The 17088-nt window shown below is 36.1% G+C and overlaps 1 protein-coding gene across 7 annotated transcripts in view; it reads right to left on the reverse strand.

Moving 5' to 3' along the window:
* Positions 1-1675: 1675 nt before the first annotated feature.
* FER (tyrosine-protein kinase Fer) overlaps positions 1676-17088 on the reverse strand; it is a 135892-nt gene continuing 120479 nt past the window's right edge. For 4 of the 7 annotated variants that reach the window (XM_071657400.1, XM_071657395.1, XM_071657394.1 and 1 more), the window contains 10 exons: positions 16974-17012; positions 16493-16531; positions 15106-15345; positions 13977-14171; positions 13661-13837; positions 10769-10982; positions 9628-9780; positions 6983-7105; positions 6456-6578; positions 1676-5523 (listed from right to left, as the gene is read on the reverse strand). In XM_071657400.1, the coding sequence (XP_071513501.1) occupies positions 5384-5523; positions 6456-6578; positions 6983-7105; positions 9628-9780; positions 10769-10982; positions 13661-13837; positions 13977-14171; positions 15106-15345; positions 16493-16531; positions 16974-17012 (1443 nt within the window). In that variant the 3' untranslated portion in view covers positions 1676-5383. The remainder of the gene's footprint in view (positions 5524-6455; positions 6579-6982; positions 7106-9627; positions 9781-10768; positions 10983-13660; positions 13838-13976; positions 14172-15105; positions 15346-16492; positions 16532-16973; positions 17013-17088) is intronic. The other 3 variants (XM_071657401.1, XM_071657396.1, XM_071657397.1) reach the window with 2 other exon arrangements.

A 17088-nucleotide genomic window follows, 5' to 3' on the forward strand; every position in this document is an offset into this window, starting at 1 on the left:
ACTGGTCCCTTCTTGTTGCTATTTGCAAAGACAACGGATGCAGTCAGCTGGTTGAATGAAGTTGCTCTGTTGGTTAATTGTCATACATCAACAGTGGCCTTGATTTAAATCCTGTTGCTGATGAGTTTTGCTGTTCTTGCCGACACACTTTTTCTATTAGTTTTCTTCTAATACTCATGACAAACGTGTCAAGGTCCCATTTAGCATCTTGTGGGGCCATCATTACTAATTTGACTCAGCATGTGAGTTTATTCTGAATAGTAACGTGTATGCATGGCAAATTCTGTCAAATTTCTGAGACTGAGGAACGAGAACCAAGAGAAGCATGGGACCAGTCTGAGAAAGTAAGCAAGTGGGACTGGAATAGCATTGTCCGCCATGCAACAGAAAACGAGAGTTTGAGGGTGTCGGAAGGATTATAAGAGAAAACGGGTGGACAATGGGTGACTTAAGTAGACTGCCATATCAGTATTGTACTTACATTTAAACGTCTGAATTATAACAAGGCTTCTCCATGCTAGGGAGATTTATGTTTTATCGTTTGGGGATTTTTTTATGATCAACACATCCACTGAAAGGATCACAGACACAAAATTATTAACCTGCTTTGAGGATGTATGTGGTACATGAGACAAACTAAGCAGTGGTTCTACTTTCATGTTGAAAAGACTAGCCATAAACACAAGCCCTCGTCAAGGGTAGGCCTTTAGGGAAGTATATAGAAAGGTAGAATAACTAGAAAAAAAAGAAAAATTGAATGATGATTGAAGAATATGAGAGATGGTGGAAAACTTGTCTTTACCTCTTTCCTGCCCAAGGAATCTCTTCTTCATTGAGGGTCCTTTAGTGCTCAGGAAGCCAGCCCAGTTCACCAGCTGGGACCACATATCATGAAGTGTAGTGATGTGTTTGCGTCTGTGGGCAGAGTGTACAGGGGAATTGTGAATGGTAATTGCTCATGTCTTTCCTGTGGTAGTTGCATCATGGGCAAAGGGTCTCGGGAGATGCTGAAAATGATGGTTGTAGCGTTGCAGGGATGGATGATGTCTTTCAAAAGTACATCATAGTTGTTATGAAGCTGACACCAAAATAGTAATTGGAGGAGAGGGAAAGACTGTCATAAGCTCAGCACTTGAAAAGTATGGAAAGTTACAAAGTCAGACTGTGAGAGGCAGATTAGGTTGCTTTGGATGTGACTGTAGCAGGTATGTCCGCAGAGCAAATGTTCTAATCCTTCCCTGTTTATGAAAGCTGTCCTAAAAGCAAATTGAAATAAAATTTACCGCATAATGATAGTTAAAAGTAAAGCTGATGTTTGTTCATTTTTTTTCTTTTGAGATTTTCTGTTGTTTCACAGTGTTACCTTTCATTCAGTTTTTTTTTCATTATGTTGGAAAACAAAATAATTTTTAAACAAGATCTTGGAATTAGATTAGAGGTAAAGGATAATCACTGTACATTTCAACAGTACATATATTATTGGAAAGTGATTTACAGAGAATGGAAAGTTTTGAAAGTTAGTTTATAGGTGACAGAAGAGGCAAAAATGTGATTCTAATATTAAATGGCAAATTGCATAAGGAATTACTAAAAAGATTGGAAAGAAAAAAAGCAAATCTTTATATATCCAGTGTTCTAGTCATATTATTAACAGTACACATGTAATAAAAAAATATTAAAAGTTGTAAAAATCTTTATATTTGACATCATTTGTCATCAGACAAGTACATCCATCCTAATTCCAAATACAGTTATATATATCGCGTACTGTACCATAATAGTCTTATAAGCATTCAGAACCTTGCAATCAGCAGAGTGAAAAAGAAAATTATAATTTTCATATGACTGACTCCAAAAACAACATATGTATGAAGTGCAATATCTTCTTTCTATTCATACATACCTAATATTATGAATATACAGAGCATTCAACTTCGAGGTCTCTCATCTACATTAGCACACTCTTGTATTAACATTAAAATCTCATAAAGCAAATAAGTATAAACTATGAAATGTATTATTAATAGGCAAAGGCTCATATATACATTAGTCTGCCTGGCAATAGCAGGCTGACTGAACAAGTAAGAATTCCATTTATTCTTATATCCATATATGTTAGTGGACTAGATATATATAATACACATATACATAATGATGATGGAATATAGATTATTCCACAACTCCATGAATTATATCTTGAGAAGTAAATTGAAGAGAATAATACTATTACATTAATTCAACAGGATTTTCATGCACTTAAAAAGAATTGTTTTTAACATGAAGTACTAGCAAATGAACTTATCTTTTAACATGGAAGTACTAGCAAATGAACGTAACCTCAACAGAAACACAATTGCACTCATGCACATAGTTTCCACGGTTTGTAATCATTGACATCCATTTATACAAAGTCATAAGAGCAGACTGATCAATTCCTATACAAATGTATATGAAAAGACAGTTATGCTTGCATTCAAGTATTGATTAGCTCATAAATATACTATAGGCATGACTACGCTTCACTTGCTAGTGTATGGACACACTTTCATATTATACATAAGGGCACTATGTATACATTCTCTTTACATCAATTTATAAAAGCACCACTACAATTCATTGCTTTGAGACTTTGAGAATTTAGAAATAGTAATCCATTCTTACAACATAATCAGTTTTATAATTTTACCAGGTCATAACAATTGTAAAACTGAATTTCGTAAAAATACTAAAGATTTAAGTGTTATAATATTCTCTATATTTAGTTTTATTTAATAAAACAATTGACAGATATGGATACTAATACAATACGGCAGAGATAACTTTCATGCACATAAGAACAAAATCCAAATGCTATCCAGATAATTATACACACATACAGTGAACACATATTGACACATATGAAAGTATGACTGCATACATATGTACACATGCATGGGTACAAACACATATGCATGCACATAAAAAGCAAACACAGATTGTTGCAAATAATTTTCTTATTCATATTATCCCATGGCACATATCCACTAGTAAATTTAGAGTATGGCACACTTTTATCTTTTTAGCCAAACGTATCTGCTTATATTCCAAGAATTTATGGAAGCTGATATGCTGGTGGCAGGTCACATTCTCTAAGTTACTTTGATAGCCATACTCAGAAATCAAGACAAATGTAATGTAGTTCTACCACATCATATGTATGCAGGATATTTCTGATGCTATTTCTGCACTTTTGTCTTCATGATTACTTGGCAAGTGAATTCAGGAACAGAGTGCCCATTAGGATGCATTGGCTTCGGCCTAAGACTCAAGAACAAGGGGGATCATATGGTCTTGAGTAGATTTTAGGACATTGGGATGGACCTCTTGGTGTATAAGGCCAATATCCTAGGAATGACAGCATGGGCATTAAAATCATTTAAATCCACAGCAGTGGCCAGGAAGGTAGTTGGGAGTTTTAATGATAAGTTTACTCTTAGATTTTAGAAAAAATTTGACTGGTGATTTCATAAAGTTGCAGCAAGGGAATGTTGCAGAGTCTTTTTAGTTACAATGCACATGTATGCCCAATGAATGTAGTTCTTGAAATCTGACGAGTTTGCAGAAGAGACACATCACAAATAAATTTTTAAGTTGCACTGTACTAGAGTTCACCAGTTATGGAAAGACTTTTGCTGTGGCTATCCCTTTGAGGAAGTTCTCAGAGGGAACTGGCTTTAGAAATACAGATAGTTAGATACTGAACATACATACCCATTAGATTTATCACTTGCAAAATATGTAAATGTCCTATTGTTTACTGTTTCATAACATCTGACTCATTATACAAGAAGAGGGCCCCATAAAAAGTTCTGCCTGAGGCCCATTAGCTCCTTAATGTGCCACTAAGTAAATTGCATTTTCACGTATTTTCCTGTTGCAGTGCAATCCTGCTGCGTTACAATTTAAAGCTTAGTTTCAGCACAAAATTATTTTAGTGTGAAACATAACAGTAAAATCAGCTAAGATTTTGGTTTAACACCTTACATGACATAGTAAAGCACATCATTCTCATTACAGTGTTAACAGGGTAACACTGAAACTAACATAGGACATTGACACTAGAATAAATACCAGAAGCATTTGTACAGTAATACTGTATAATGATTACACCAGCTTGCTTATGTAGATGTCCTATTGATGAGTTTCTTGCGAAATTCACACTTCACTGAAAAGTCCTCTTGGAGTCAGACTTATCATCATTTGGAGTGATAGTCAATAATTATCACAGTTGAATTACAGATATAGTACTTCACTAGTATATCAATGAATGGCAAAGGGTTCTGGTTTTTGATTCATTTATCAACAAAGAATATTTGCAAGTTTAATAAAGCTCTTTTATGTAGAAGTACAGTTGCATATCAAAGTCACTTCATCATGCCTGAAACAGCATTCAATATACTCAATGGAATGACACTTTTCCTTTTTTCAGAGCAGCAAATGCTGAACTTCATGGTATTCAAATCACAGTGCTCACATGCACCAATACAGCTGTAATCCTTAAAGCAAAAAGCTCCTCCACCAGTTCAGCCACAGTATTATGATATGTCTTTGCATGACTGCATCAATTACAAACGATACACATTTGCACCATAAAGCTTATTTGAAGATTTGTGTTAAAGAGGAAGCTGGTGGAAGCACCCAAAAACATGCTTGCATGTGTTTGTATAATCATGTATTATTGCACCCTTTGTGATCAAAGGTCAGGCAATATTACTAACTCTGTGTCTGAATAGTAATCCAGTAACTAATTAGTATTAAGGTACATCAACAATAATGAAAATAGACATTATGTAGTCACTAGCTGTGTCACAAACAGGAGTATTTATATCCTTCAGAGAAAAAATTACAGATATTTTCTCATGCTGATTTCTCATCAAAATATTTATTCAAACATGAAATAGTTCCTCAATGATAAATGAAAGGCTGACATATTATATTCACATAACCTGAACAACCACAGTCAAGAAGCTGAAGTCACACAACTTTAAACACAACCAGTATTTTAAATCATGATTACAAATTAAGGATTTTTTTGAGAAGATATATGATATAGATATAAAAAATACAAAAGCTTTTTTAAGGATCTTTGTAAAGTACAGAAGCCTTTATCCACTGCTGAATGTCATTATAATATGTGGTGGCTAAATAACTATAAGAAACTGGTGTACAGTATCTGTACTCTTGGCACTTCCAATCAAAGACACAGTGTTACTTCTCACTCACGTCAGAGGCCTCTATCCTCACTCTGATAGCATTGCTTAAAATATCACTTTATAAAAGTTTGACTAATGGGATGATCACTATATTATTATGAATCACTGCAGTTCTAATGCAGCACGTTTTGCTATAACGAAGAGTATATATTATCGACAGCAGCATATATCTCTGGGAAGTGAGGTCTATTTTCAGGTTCATACTGCCAACACTTGAACATTAGCTGATACATCTCCTCTGGAGTATTTGGTGGTGCCTGCATCCGGTATCCTGAAGGAATAGGATCAGTTAGTTTAATACAGAGAAATGTATACAGGTTGCTCAAGATGTACAAGCAGGAACGGAGATGGTTAAAGAGATGAGGGAGTATGGGTAGAGCTACCTGCTCAAGATCAAGAAGAAATAACAATGGCAAACTCCAGATAAAGGAGGAGTAACTGGGACTGGAAATTCAGGCTGAAGGGGGAGCAGTAAAGATATATAACATGGAGAGATGAAGATGGAGTAGTTAACACAAGCCAAAGGGTGATGAATCCCTGGAGGGACCCTGGACAGACATGTTTGGCTGTCATCATCTCCCCGGTAAGTGGCACCTACTCCTAGGTTGATGAAACCTGATGGGAGTGTGGACTACGGATTTGTTAAGGATGGATATTTCAAAAGATGGCAGCAATAATTTTAAATCAAGAAAGAACACGGACAAGAAACTCAACCAGGAAATTTAGATCTTTGGGCATGTAAACTCAAGATAAAGAAATTTGATTGTTTTGTACAATTGCAGTGATTATGGAGGTATGCTGTACGACTGAAATGATTATGGAGATGGCTGCATAGACTAACTTGCTGTAAATGTATTGATGTAGAATGATTAACCGATATAAGTGTGTGTCCATATGAGAAAGTTAGTTTACAGACATGTTGTTACATTTTTTATCATTGCATTGCTTTATATCTGATCAGTGTAATTTTGTAATGTATTTTTATATCATTTATTTGTAAGTCTATAATTGTTCTATGGCTAAAGTAAGATTTCCCATCAGTTAATCTTATGGCCTGTGGTTTCTGTCACTGTGTCTGTGAATTATTCAATAGACACCAGTGATTCTAAAATATCATTTTTTTCTTTAATGTTATGTTAGTAATCGCATCTCTAATTTATGTAGCTAATCAGTATTTTCGATTTGTTTGTACTTCAATATTACCTGAGTCGATCATCTCTCTGGCTTTGGTGTTGGAACAGCCATGATATGGCACCTCCCCTGAGGAGAAGATTTCCCAGCACAACACACCGTAGCTCCATACATCACACAAGGAGGTGTATTTGCCTGTCCAAGAGCAAATTATATAAGAAATTGGTCCTCATGATGTTACACATTTGATGATTTAAGTTAAATTACTAAAGGATGCAATGAAACATGAATTCAATTTAGATATGATAAAAGGGTGACTTAATTGAAAGAAAAGAAGTAGCATTCAATATTCTTTTAGTAATTTTAACAAGTCTAAAGGGAAAATTAAATCAAAAGTGAAAATTGAAAGCTAAGGTTAAGATTTACAAACTTACTTAGAAGCTTAGATAAGACAGATGTTTGGTAATATTGAAGTCTCCCTATTGTTAACTTTTCATCTGAAGCACAATTAAGTAATGATAACTTACTCTTATACTTCTTTCATCATGCGGAAACAACAAGTAATATGCACAGTCATTCTTCTTCCTGAATCAACTCACCAAAGTTTAAAGCTTCAGGAGCAGTCCATTTGATGGGTATTTGCTTCATGCCATCACTAACAATATATTCCTCTTCCTCCCGGGACATGCCAAAATCAGAGATTTTGACAATATTCTGATGACCTGTAGGGTAGCAGAGAGTAAATGCATTAACCTCTTCATTGTGCGACCTTTCTGTTTTGTGTATCCACCCACCAAAAAAAAAAGAAAAATCCAAAACTTTTCCACCAACAGAATATTACTATATCATATGCAATTAAAGAAAATACTCGTAATGAAGTATACTTTCCTCTACATTACTGTGGGAGGGTGTTGAACTGATGGGTAAGGGCCTTGGCTGGCAGCATGGACTGCGAGCTTTTGTTTTGGCATATCATTCTGCATACATCTAAACATTACACACTTTATGATTTTTTACCAATAAGGGACTACAAACATCCCATCCATATCACATACATATAATTGTTGCATTATATGTTTTTTTATACTACATACACATCATATTTGTATTTACAAAGAAATACATATACAAAGTATAATCGTTGCATGAATAAGAGAGAAAATAGCCTCACTTTCATCAGTAAGAATATACAAACCCTGGACAACTTTCACATTGGGACCTGGGATTGTAACCCCAGGCTCTGCCATTCTGGGAACAAGAACAGAGAGATCTAATTGGAAATGGAAGGATGGAGTGAAAAAGATTTTGAGTAATTGGGCCTGAACATGCAGGAATGTGAAAGGCATGGTTGGGATAAAATTGGAACAGTGTGGTATACTGGGATCGACATGCTGTTGGTAGACTGAATCAGGGCGTTGGAAGTGTCCAAAGTTAACCATGTGAAAGCCTGTGGGGCCTGGCCTGGTTGTGGATAGTGAGCTGTAGTTTCAGTGCATTACACATGACAATGAGAGTGAATATGAGTGGATATGGCCTTTCTTTGTTCCTGGTGCATTTGAAGTGTCCAAAGTAAACCATTTAAAGCCTGTGGGGCCTGGCCTGGTTGTGGATAGGGAGCTGTGGTTTTAGTGCATTACACATGACAATGAGAGTGGATGCGGCCTTTCTCTGTTTGTTCCTGGTGCTTCCTTGCTAATGCAGGAAATGGTGATCAATTATGAAAGAAAGTGAAATATATATAGACAGAGAGAATATATGTATCAGAAGTGGTGAGAACAAGGAGAATGGGGGAGACCAATATGGAGAAGGAAGGATGGAGAGAAAAAGATTTTAGCAATCAGGGCATGAACATGCAGGAGGATGAAAGACATACATAGGATAGAGTGAATTGGAATGATGCCAAGTCCACGTCCAGGTATGTAAAGCTCTCTACTTGCTCCAGGTTCTTCCCATTCAGTCTTGCTCTTTAACCAACCTGTCTTTTCCCTACACTGCTAACCCTTGTAATATACCTTTTTTGTTCAAATAAACTCTAAACTTCCTCCTCTCACACTCTTTTCCATATCTGGGTTCCAGCTTCTGCAGTCTTTCACTTTGGTCTACCTGCAGATTTGTTTTATATGTGCAAACAGCAACTAAACTCACCTCCCAGGAGCATCCTGTAGACCCACCATTCACTCTCCAAGACCCTCACATTTACCTCCCTTACTATTCCATCCATGAAGAGATTAAACAGCCATGGTGGCATCACACAGCCTTGATGTAGACTTATTGTCATCTAGAACCACTCAACTTCCTCCTTTTCTACTTGCACACACACCATACTCTCTCACTAAAAACTCTATACTCTGTTTAGTAGGATTCTTGTCATATACTCACACCAATTTCCACAAGGCATTCCTATCATCCCTGTCATATGCTCTTTCCAGATCCATAAATGCCCCATGCACATCCTTCTCTTTCCCCAAATATGTCTCACACACCATCTTCAAAGCAAAAACCAGGTCCACATATCCTCTACCACTCCTGAAATAATGCTGCTCTTGGCCAAGCTAATGCTATATGCATGTCACTACCTTGAGCACCTCTCCTATACAACTTACAAGGTATACTCAACAGTCTTGTACCTCCATGATTTAAGCATTTACTCTCATCTCTTTGCCTTTACATAATGGCATCAAACAAGCATTCTGCCAGTCCTCAGACACCTTGGACCAAACATTCCCTGAAAATCCTAAGTAAGCAATCAAAGGTTACACTCCCTTTCTTGAGAAATTGAACTGCATTCCCATGCACTCAAAAGCTGTTTTGCTTTACATCATTGTACACGAGGCTATCACCACCTCTCCCTTTTTTCTACCAAACCATTTGCCATAAGTGTAACTTTGCATATTCCCTATCCTAAACATCCCATACATCTGCCACCATATAATCTAGCACATTCAACAGTCCTTCAAAATACTGATTCCATCCCTTTATCAGTTTTTGCCTGTTACCTCTTCCCCATCTGCTCCCTCTCACTGATGCTTCCATTTTTTCTTGTTCTTCAGACACTTTTCGTCTCCATCCAAACCATTTTCTTATTATCTTTGAAGTTTGTCTCTCACCTTACTGTTAATCATAAATAGGTTATCAGACACATGCACACAGGGAGCTCCTTAGATAATTACTTACTCAAATACATATTCACTAATGAGAAAGTGAATGGATACGATGCAGAACAAAGTATGAGAATGATACCTACCAACAAGGCAGTTCCTGGCTGCCAAGTCACGATGAATGCAATTTTTGGACTCTAGATACGCCATTCCAGAGGCTGTGTCCAGGCACATCCCTGTCATCTGCTTCTTTGTCAACTGGCCTTTGTGGTTCCTCACAAAGCTTAATAATGACCCACCTGTAGATGTGGACCAGAGAAGAAGTTTTGGTAATTTTTAGATATAAATTTTTTGGCAGTCTATCTCATTTTCATAATGCTGAACTCGGTTGAACTTTAGATGTACGTTTTTTCGTATATCATTATCAGAAAAGATTAATATAAAGAAATTCATAAACAAGCAGTTATTTTTTACCTCAGTACTATGAAGCTATTACTTAAAAAACCTGAGAAATTAAGCTTAGTACAACAGAGCAAAAAATGATTAAGAAAGATATTCACTCTCAGCAAGCTAAGCTTAAATGATTTTAGAAACTTTTGAATTATATGAGGAAGGAAATGACTTATTAAACCATAAACTCATGCTTAACTTTGGTGACACATTTGCATTTAACATATTTTGAAGACTTGCATATAGATTTTCTCTCATAATCTTGTATATTCCGGAGCTTTAAGCATAAAGTAAATTTCCCCATCAACCTTCCCATCGCCAAGCACTTGTTTTGTGTCTTACAAGTAATTAAAATTCCTGTAAATGTATTATGTGTCCTTGATGACTAATACATGGACCCCATCCTTTCTGTTTTTGAGAGTTATGAGGACTTGTACAGACAGTGATCTAACTTCGAACCTGGGTCTAATGATAATTATTAGCAACCTTGAAAGTTGGCCGTACAAACCTCAGCAGTACCTGTATACTAAATGACAGTCTTTTCCATGTACTGTACTATACTCAGGCTCTCTTATGAAATGTTTGTCTTTTACCTTTCTTCCATGTTGTACAAATTCTTAATAGAAAATAACTTGCATAGGTGTCAGAAATCTTTGTAACTATTAATGTGATATCCACATATATTTACAGTCTACTAGGAAAGGACTCACTATCTTACCACCAAACTGTAAACATGGATAGCACATGTAAGTTACAGAAGAATAGTTAAATATAAGATACTTTGATTTCATACCTGTATATTTTATATCTACTCGTGTGACTTTATCAAAAACTTACCCGGCACTAGCTCCATGACAATCATAATTGGTTGCTTCTGAACACAGATGCCGATAAACTTGACAATGTTGGGATGGTCATACTGTTTGAGAATTCGTCCCTCCTGCAGAAACTTTTTCTTTTGCTCATCAGGAAGGGTAACTCTGCATGTCTTGACAGCAACCTCAAGTCCTGTATCCCGCAGTCGAGCTTTGTACACATCTCCAAAGTTACCCTGAAGGATAGATATCAAAGGAAAATATGCAAAGAATGTTGCAAATTCTATGTAGAGTAATAAGAATTGCTGTAAGTGATCAGTGGATACAAGGAAAAAAGACTACCTCTCTCAGCAGGTGTATGTCTTTATTGCACATGTTCAGTGTAACGAACTATTAAATCCTAAAATGACCAACATCTTCCAAAGTATTTCAAGGAACAGCTTACAATTTTGATGTTTTCAGATTTTCTAAAAGTCCATGAAAAAATTTACACAGAATGACCATGTTTTCTGATTAATTATGTATAGATTTTTTACCTCTACTCATAGCCTTTCTGGTTTTCTAACTTTTGAAGGATTCATAGTGATATATGGATTAAATCATTTATAACTGAAAAAATTGATAAGTTGTGAAGGAAATACTTGGAAGATCAGTCAGTTGATAAAGTACAAGGTATTGACAGCAATACACCAGACATTAATGTGAAACATGCAACAACAGAATGGAGAGTGTCTTTCTCAGACAATCATCAATAGCTTTATTTAATTGTGATGGTGAGTGATAAGCATAATGTAAACATTTATTCAGTATTTCTGTGAATGAATGATGGTCTGTCTGCTCTAAAGTATCCCTGGTGAAAGCATAAACTTATCCTATACTAAGAGTAACAATAAAGCCACTTGTTTAAAGAGATATTTTACATTCTGTTCTGCCTTCGTAACTTAAAAGATTAATTTTATCTTATTAAAAAGTGGTTTTATTAACAACCACCCAAGAGAAGACTCAGCTTTTCAGAGTTTATATATAGGAAGAACATCAAATACCCATGTTTTCAGAATTCATAAACTCCTGAAGTCTCTGATCCAGAGCATTCAAGATTTCCACAAATTTTATGCATGAGTTTCCAGAGTTGGCCACCATTTAATAAGCTCTGCTATAGATCATGCTACCATTGTTGCTGTCCGAATATTTAACATTAAAGCTCCATGGTTCTCCCAAGTATTGCGTGATAGTTTTGGTATCGAGTAAGCATGCAAAGGATAGTGCTGGATGTTGTATTGTGAAAAGGAAGTAAACCTTATCAAATACATTTTTCCTGTCTCTGTGGCTGAACCATAGCAAGTAGAGGCCCTAAATGTAGAGTGTAAGTACTTCAGAATCAGGTTAAGATTATAAGATACCATCCATTATCCTTGAAATTATTTGTGTGTTTGTTACTCTTTCACAGCTGAGCTATAGCAGCTGGACTTTCTAAATTTTGAAAGTGTACTTCGGAATTTTGGAGAGGTTTTAAGCTGCCACACACTGGCCTGAAGCATTTGAGCATTTGCTTTTGTTTTTCCTTTATGGACGAACTGTAGAACCTAAAGGTACCAAATTTTGGGTGTTGGTACTTCAGAATCTGGGCAATGTATTAAGCTATTACACACAAACCCTGAAGGTTGAGGCCACCAAAGGCTGCTACTTAAAATTTTAGCCTCATGGATTACACTTAGTTTACTGCATTCATGCAAAACAGGCAATCTGACAGCCTCAGATCATAATGAAAGCACATCAGAATCAAAGGTAGGATACAGTGGTACAAGATCTTAGCCTTAAAGGCTCACAAAATCTACCTTTCAAACAGATATAAATATTTTTTTGTAAAAGTAATTTTTTTTCTTGTGCACCATCAAGTACCCCAGCTAATTATAAATGTAGGTAAGGGTGCACTGGTGTGGCATCTGAGTGAGTCTAATGGTGTTATAGCCAACCTCCATCTAGTCTACATAATACTTGGTAGGGGTGGAAACAATTAAGAATTTTGGTTGAATACTGTGCCGTAATTTAGATAATTTAATAAATATTATAGACACCAGTTGTACATATTTATGTACAAATCAGATAATTAACATATAGAGCCTGCATTAGGTACATAAAACACTATATTAAGGTCGATATATTCAGACCACAATCTGTGGACAGATAAGTCCATGGAAACTGATGAACTCTTTAGTGTTAATGGGAATGCAAAGCTACTTATTATTTTTTTAAGTATCATTTCAAATGTAACTATTAAAGAAGATAATTTGAGTTACAATACCAATTGCATAACCTGATAATTCCATGCCCCTCACCATCATGACTACAGAATCCAAGCATGAAGACATTATATAAGGGTGCAACATTACCCAACACTATACTATATGGGTAATGATAGTGGAAAACATTTATGGAGGAAGTATACTTTCCTAATATATGCACACATACCAATCTCTTCATAATCTTACCAGTGGTGAGAAAATACTCTTAACAACCTTTACCAGATGTTATAAGAGCTTTAGTCAATGCTAGTAATGAAATGGCACATACTGAGCCTTTCCTAAGCATTCTTAGTGTTGATCATCACACCTTTATATGATGAATAGTAAACTGAAGTTCCTAAAATTTTTGCAAAAAAACACTTCATGATGGTTTGGTTATCATTTTAGCTTAGCAAGTGCCACGTGATTGTAAGTACGTAGCAGAGGAAAAACAAATGAGGGAAGCAGAGAAACAAGAAATGCCAGCGGAGGAAAGAGTACAAGAAGCTAAAAACAATAATCTCAAAGGACAGAACTGGATATATTAGACCACTAATTGGATTATGTGAATGTGGTTATAAGCAAGAACATCCAAAAACACTTGTCCCATCATGTTACAGCATAAAACTCACTCTGCCTATTTTGTCTCGCAGCTCGACGTCATCGTTATTTAATTCCCATCGTTCACGGAAGATGGGAGTACGAAGTATTGCGCCAGACTTGTTGGTTACTGGTAGGCCACAATTATGTTGGTGAACGATTAGCTCTTGGATAGTTGGGAAAGCTGGACCCTCAAACCTGTAGTGGCCCTTACAAGAGACATAAAACAATAGTACATTTCTGCAGTTTATATGAATATATTTCAAATACATCAGGTTGACTGGACTTTTTTCAGCAATGTGATAATATGAAAAGTAGATAAAATTAGGCAAACTACTATCTTTGTACCTCAGGTGTGGTTTGAACGATGAAGTGCTTGTGTGTGCCCCAGCAAACTGACAAGACAATCTGCTGTTCATCATTCCGAGTGGTCTCCCTCACTAAATAGTTACCCTCCTCAACCAGTAGCCGCACCACCTCCTCCCTTGGTAGTACACCGTGGAACCAAGGTTCATCCTCAAGGCAACAGTCTGGGTCATATGTCTGGAGAAGGAGGATGTTTTCCTGTCTGACTTTTATATGAGCTAACTCAAACTTTGTCCTATTTTGCCTAGGTACAAGACACTACTTCAGGCAAACTCTTCTCCAGATGACTGTTATATGAAATTTCTAAATATTCTAAACTTAAATCTCTTTCAGGCATGTATTCTCTCACTCTGTCCACCTGTCTGCTCCAACAAAATGCTGTAAACAAGTAATTTATGTTATTTGAAAAATTTAAGTCAATGCATAAGGCATGAAGAATGAGGAATGGATTTTTTTAAGTATCAGTATTACAGCGAATATAATCAGAAGCTCGACCATGAAAAAAAATCAACATATATTCCTTATCTTGAATTCCATCTAATCTATGGGTAATGATACTTTTTTGTTTGTAAATGAAAGCAGTATTAATCTGTCTATCTATCATTTTATCTATATTTTTGACAATCATTCCCTCCACAAACTCTCAACAGGGAGGTGGCCAAAGCAAAAGGGTCTCCACTTGTTCCTGTCCTTACATGCCTCCCTCACATACACCATTCTATGCATTCTTCCCTCATTTCACTCCTGCCAGTACTCTTCCACTCTATTTCCCGAAGTCTAAAGTGGTCTTCCTATCATATCAACCTATTTAATTGTATTATCATACACTCTCCTTGTAAACTTCCTGTCTTGCATTCTTTCCAAATACCCAAACAAACTCAAAGTATTGCATTTCACTCACTTTTGTGAAAGCTCCCTTCTAGCAGAGGTGATTTGCTTCATAAAATTTGAAGCACATTTCAACTGACCTACGGTAAGTCTCATGTACTTCATTAATTTTCAAATGTCCCTGTTGATTTATAAGATGGTTAATCTATACAAATTTCAACCACTCATGAACTGTTGTGGGGACTTTGATTTCTCATTGTATGACTTCTTCAAACGCACTTACCAACTCTGTTAAGCCATTTACTGCTTGAGGATGCACATCTGATTGGCATTCTGCAGACATTTCTGTGAGGGATTGTTGGTCAAGTGCTGCGGCTCTCTCTTCAGTATTGGCTCTGGTAGGAGTAGGTGGTGTGGATGCAGGTGAGGCACTGGTTCTGCTACGACTGATGAAGGGCTTGCGGAATAGCTCTTTGATGGCAGCTGAGCGAGACTTGAGCGTGAGTGAGTCAGAACGTTGATGCTGTGGTGAAGGAAGGTGCTATAGTCCTTTGTACAATGACAGTACAAAAAGCTGAGACCAGTGTTGACATGTGATATACAGTATGGATAAGTAAATGAATTGTCTTAATCATACCATCCAAAACACATGATGGATATTATCAAGGTAAAGACTGACACATCACTACAGCACTTCTCGACATATCCCTATTAAACCAGAGGAATATCAGTCAAAGGTATATCTTAGATAAACAAGAAATGAGCTGTTAATATATAGAATTATAAGGGAAGTTATGGCTTAGATAGATAGTAACATATCCATGCCTTCATGCAAAACTTATACAAAGAGTTAAATGTTAGAGGATACAGTTCTGAGATGCAATCAAAGGGATATTAGTAATCTTTATAAACATAGTGACATGCCACAGTTATGTATACTGAATGGCACAAAAAGCCTTAACAGACACAGAATAAATTATGACTTGAATTTATTATGACAGTATGGAAACATCACAATAAACAAGACAAGAAGGAAGTCTTCAGCTCATTTCAATTTGCTTCAAGATAGTATAATACTTAGCATAAGAACAATTCATTGAATTTCTTGAGGTTTTATGAATGTGCAGGGAGAATATAGTCCCCTTTTGTAAGCCATAACTCCATTCCCAATGTCATGAGGTGAGTTTGATGCTTGCTATTCTAAAAACTTCTTTAGTACAGATTTACTCCATCCCATGATTTCTGAGAATACAGTAGGTGGCTGTTCATGACATTCCAGTCCGAGAAACTAGTTGGATTCCCTAACGTGGCACTGGAGGTAGGATGCGGTGCTCTAGAATGGCTACTCTGTTGTATCGAGTAGTTTTTAATCCTGGAGTAGTTTTTGATATCCCATGAGGAAATGAAAAGTAAGGCAGTACTAAAGTGTATGAATACTTTTAAGAGACCCAAGTGTTATGATGACCTGCCTTACTAAAAGCAATACATGACATGCTTTCTTCAATATTTCTGTTTTATTCTGCAGATCCCATGGATAAGGGTATAGTTACAGACATTGCTTTCACTTTTCCCATTATCATATCCCAGGTGTTTGAGTATCTCAATTTATGGTATAGATCTCACAAACAAAGGAGATGGGTAAAGGTTGTGAAATGCCATTTTCTACATACCAGAAAATTGACCGTGAGTATGGGATTGGACATTACAGCCTGCAAGTAGAAGTGACTTTGGTGAGCTGCAATGTACTTCATGATGAAGAATATATCAATCTAGTTTTAGACAAAAAGCATGATTTGCGGCATGAATTAAGTTTAAATGCTTCAAGCTTCATGTAAGAAGCAAAGCTATATAAAAAAGATATATGTATATATCCATGCATAATTTAAGTAATAAGCGTTTAAAATTATTATATGAAAAGAAACCAAGAGCACAAAATAAACAAGAATAATAAAGAAAGAATTATCAACATATATGTAAATATCAATACAGTTGTGTGGAAATAGGAAATGACAGTACTACAAAGGGACTGGATTATATCACAACCAAGATAATTCTATTAAGATGAAAACATCTAAAAACAAAACACAGGAAACCAGACTCAACAGACAGATTAACAACCTATGATAATTCATACCCAAAAGCATTACGTACCGCAAAATTCAAGGACAGTAAGGACTTTGATCGGTAGCCCTGCAATGCGAAGATATATTACTAACTACTTCCTGTGTGCTTAAAGGTGTTGATTATGCTGTCAGGTAGAATATTT

This window comes from Panulirus ornatus, chromosome 64, assembly GCF_036320965.1.
Source record: "Panulirus ornatus isolate Po-2019 chromosome 64, ASM3632096v1, whole genome shotgun sequence".
NCBI lineage: Eukaryota > Metazoa > Arthropoda > Malacostraca > Decapoda > Palinuridae > Panulirus > Panulirus ornatus.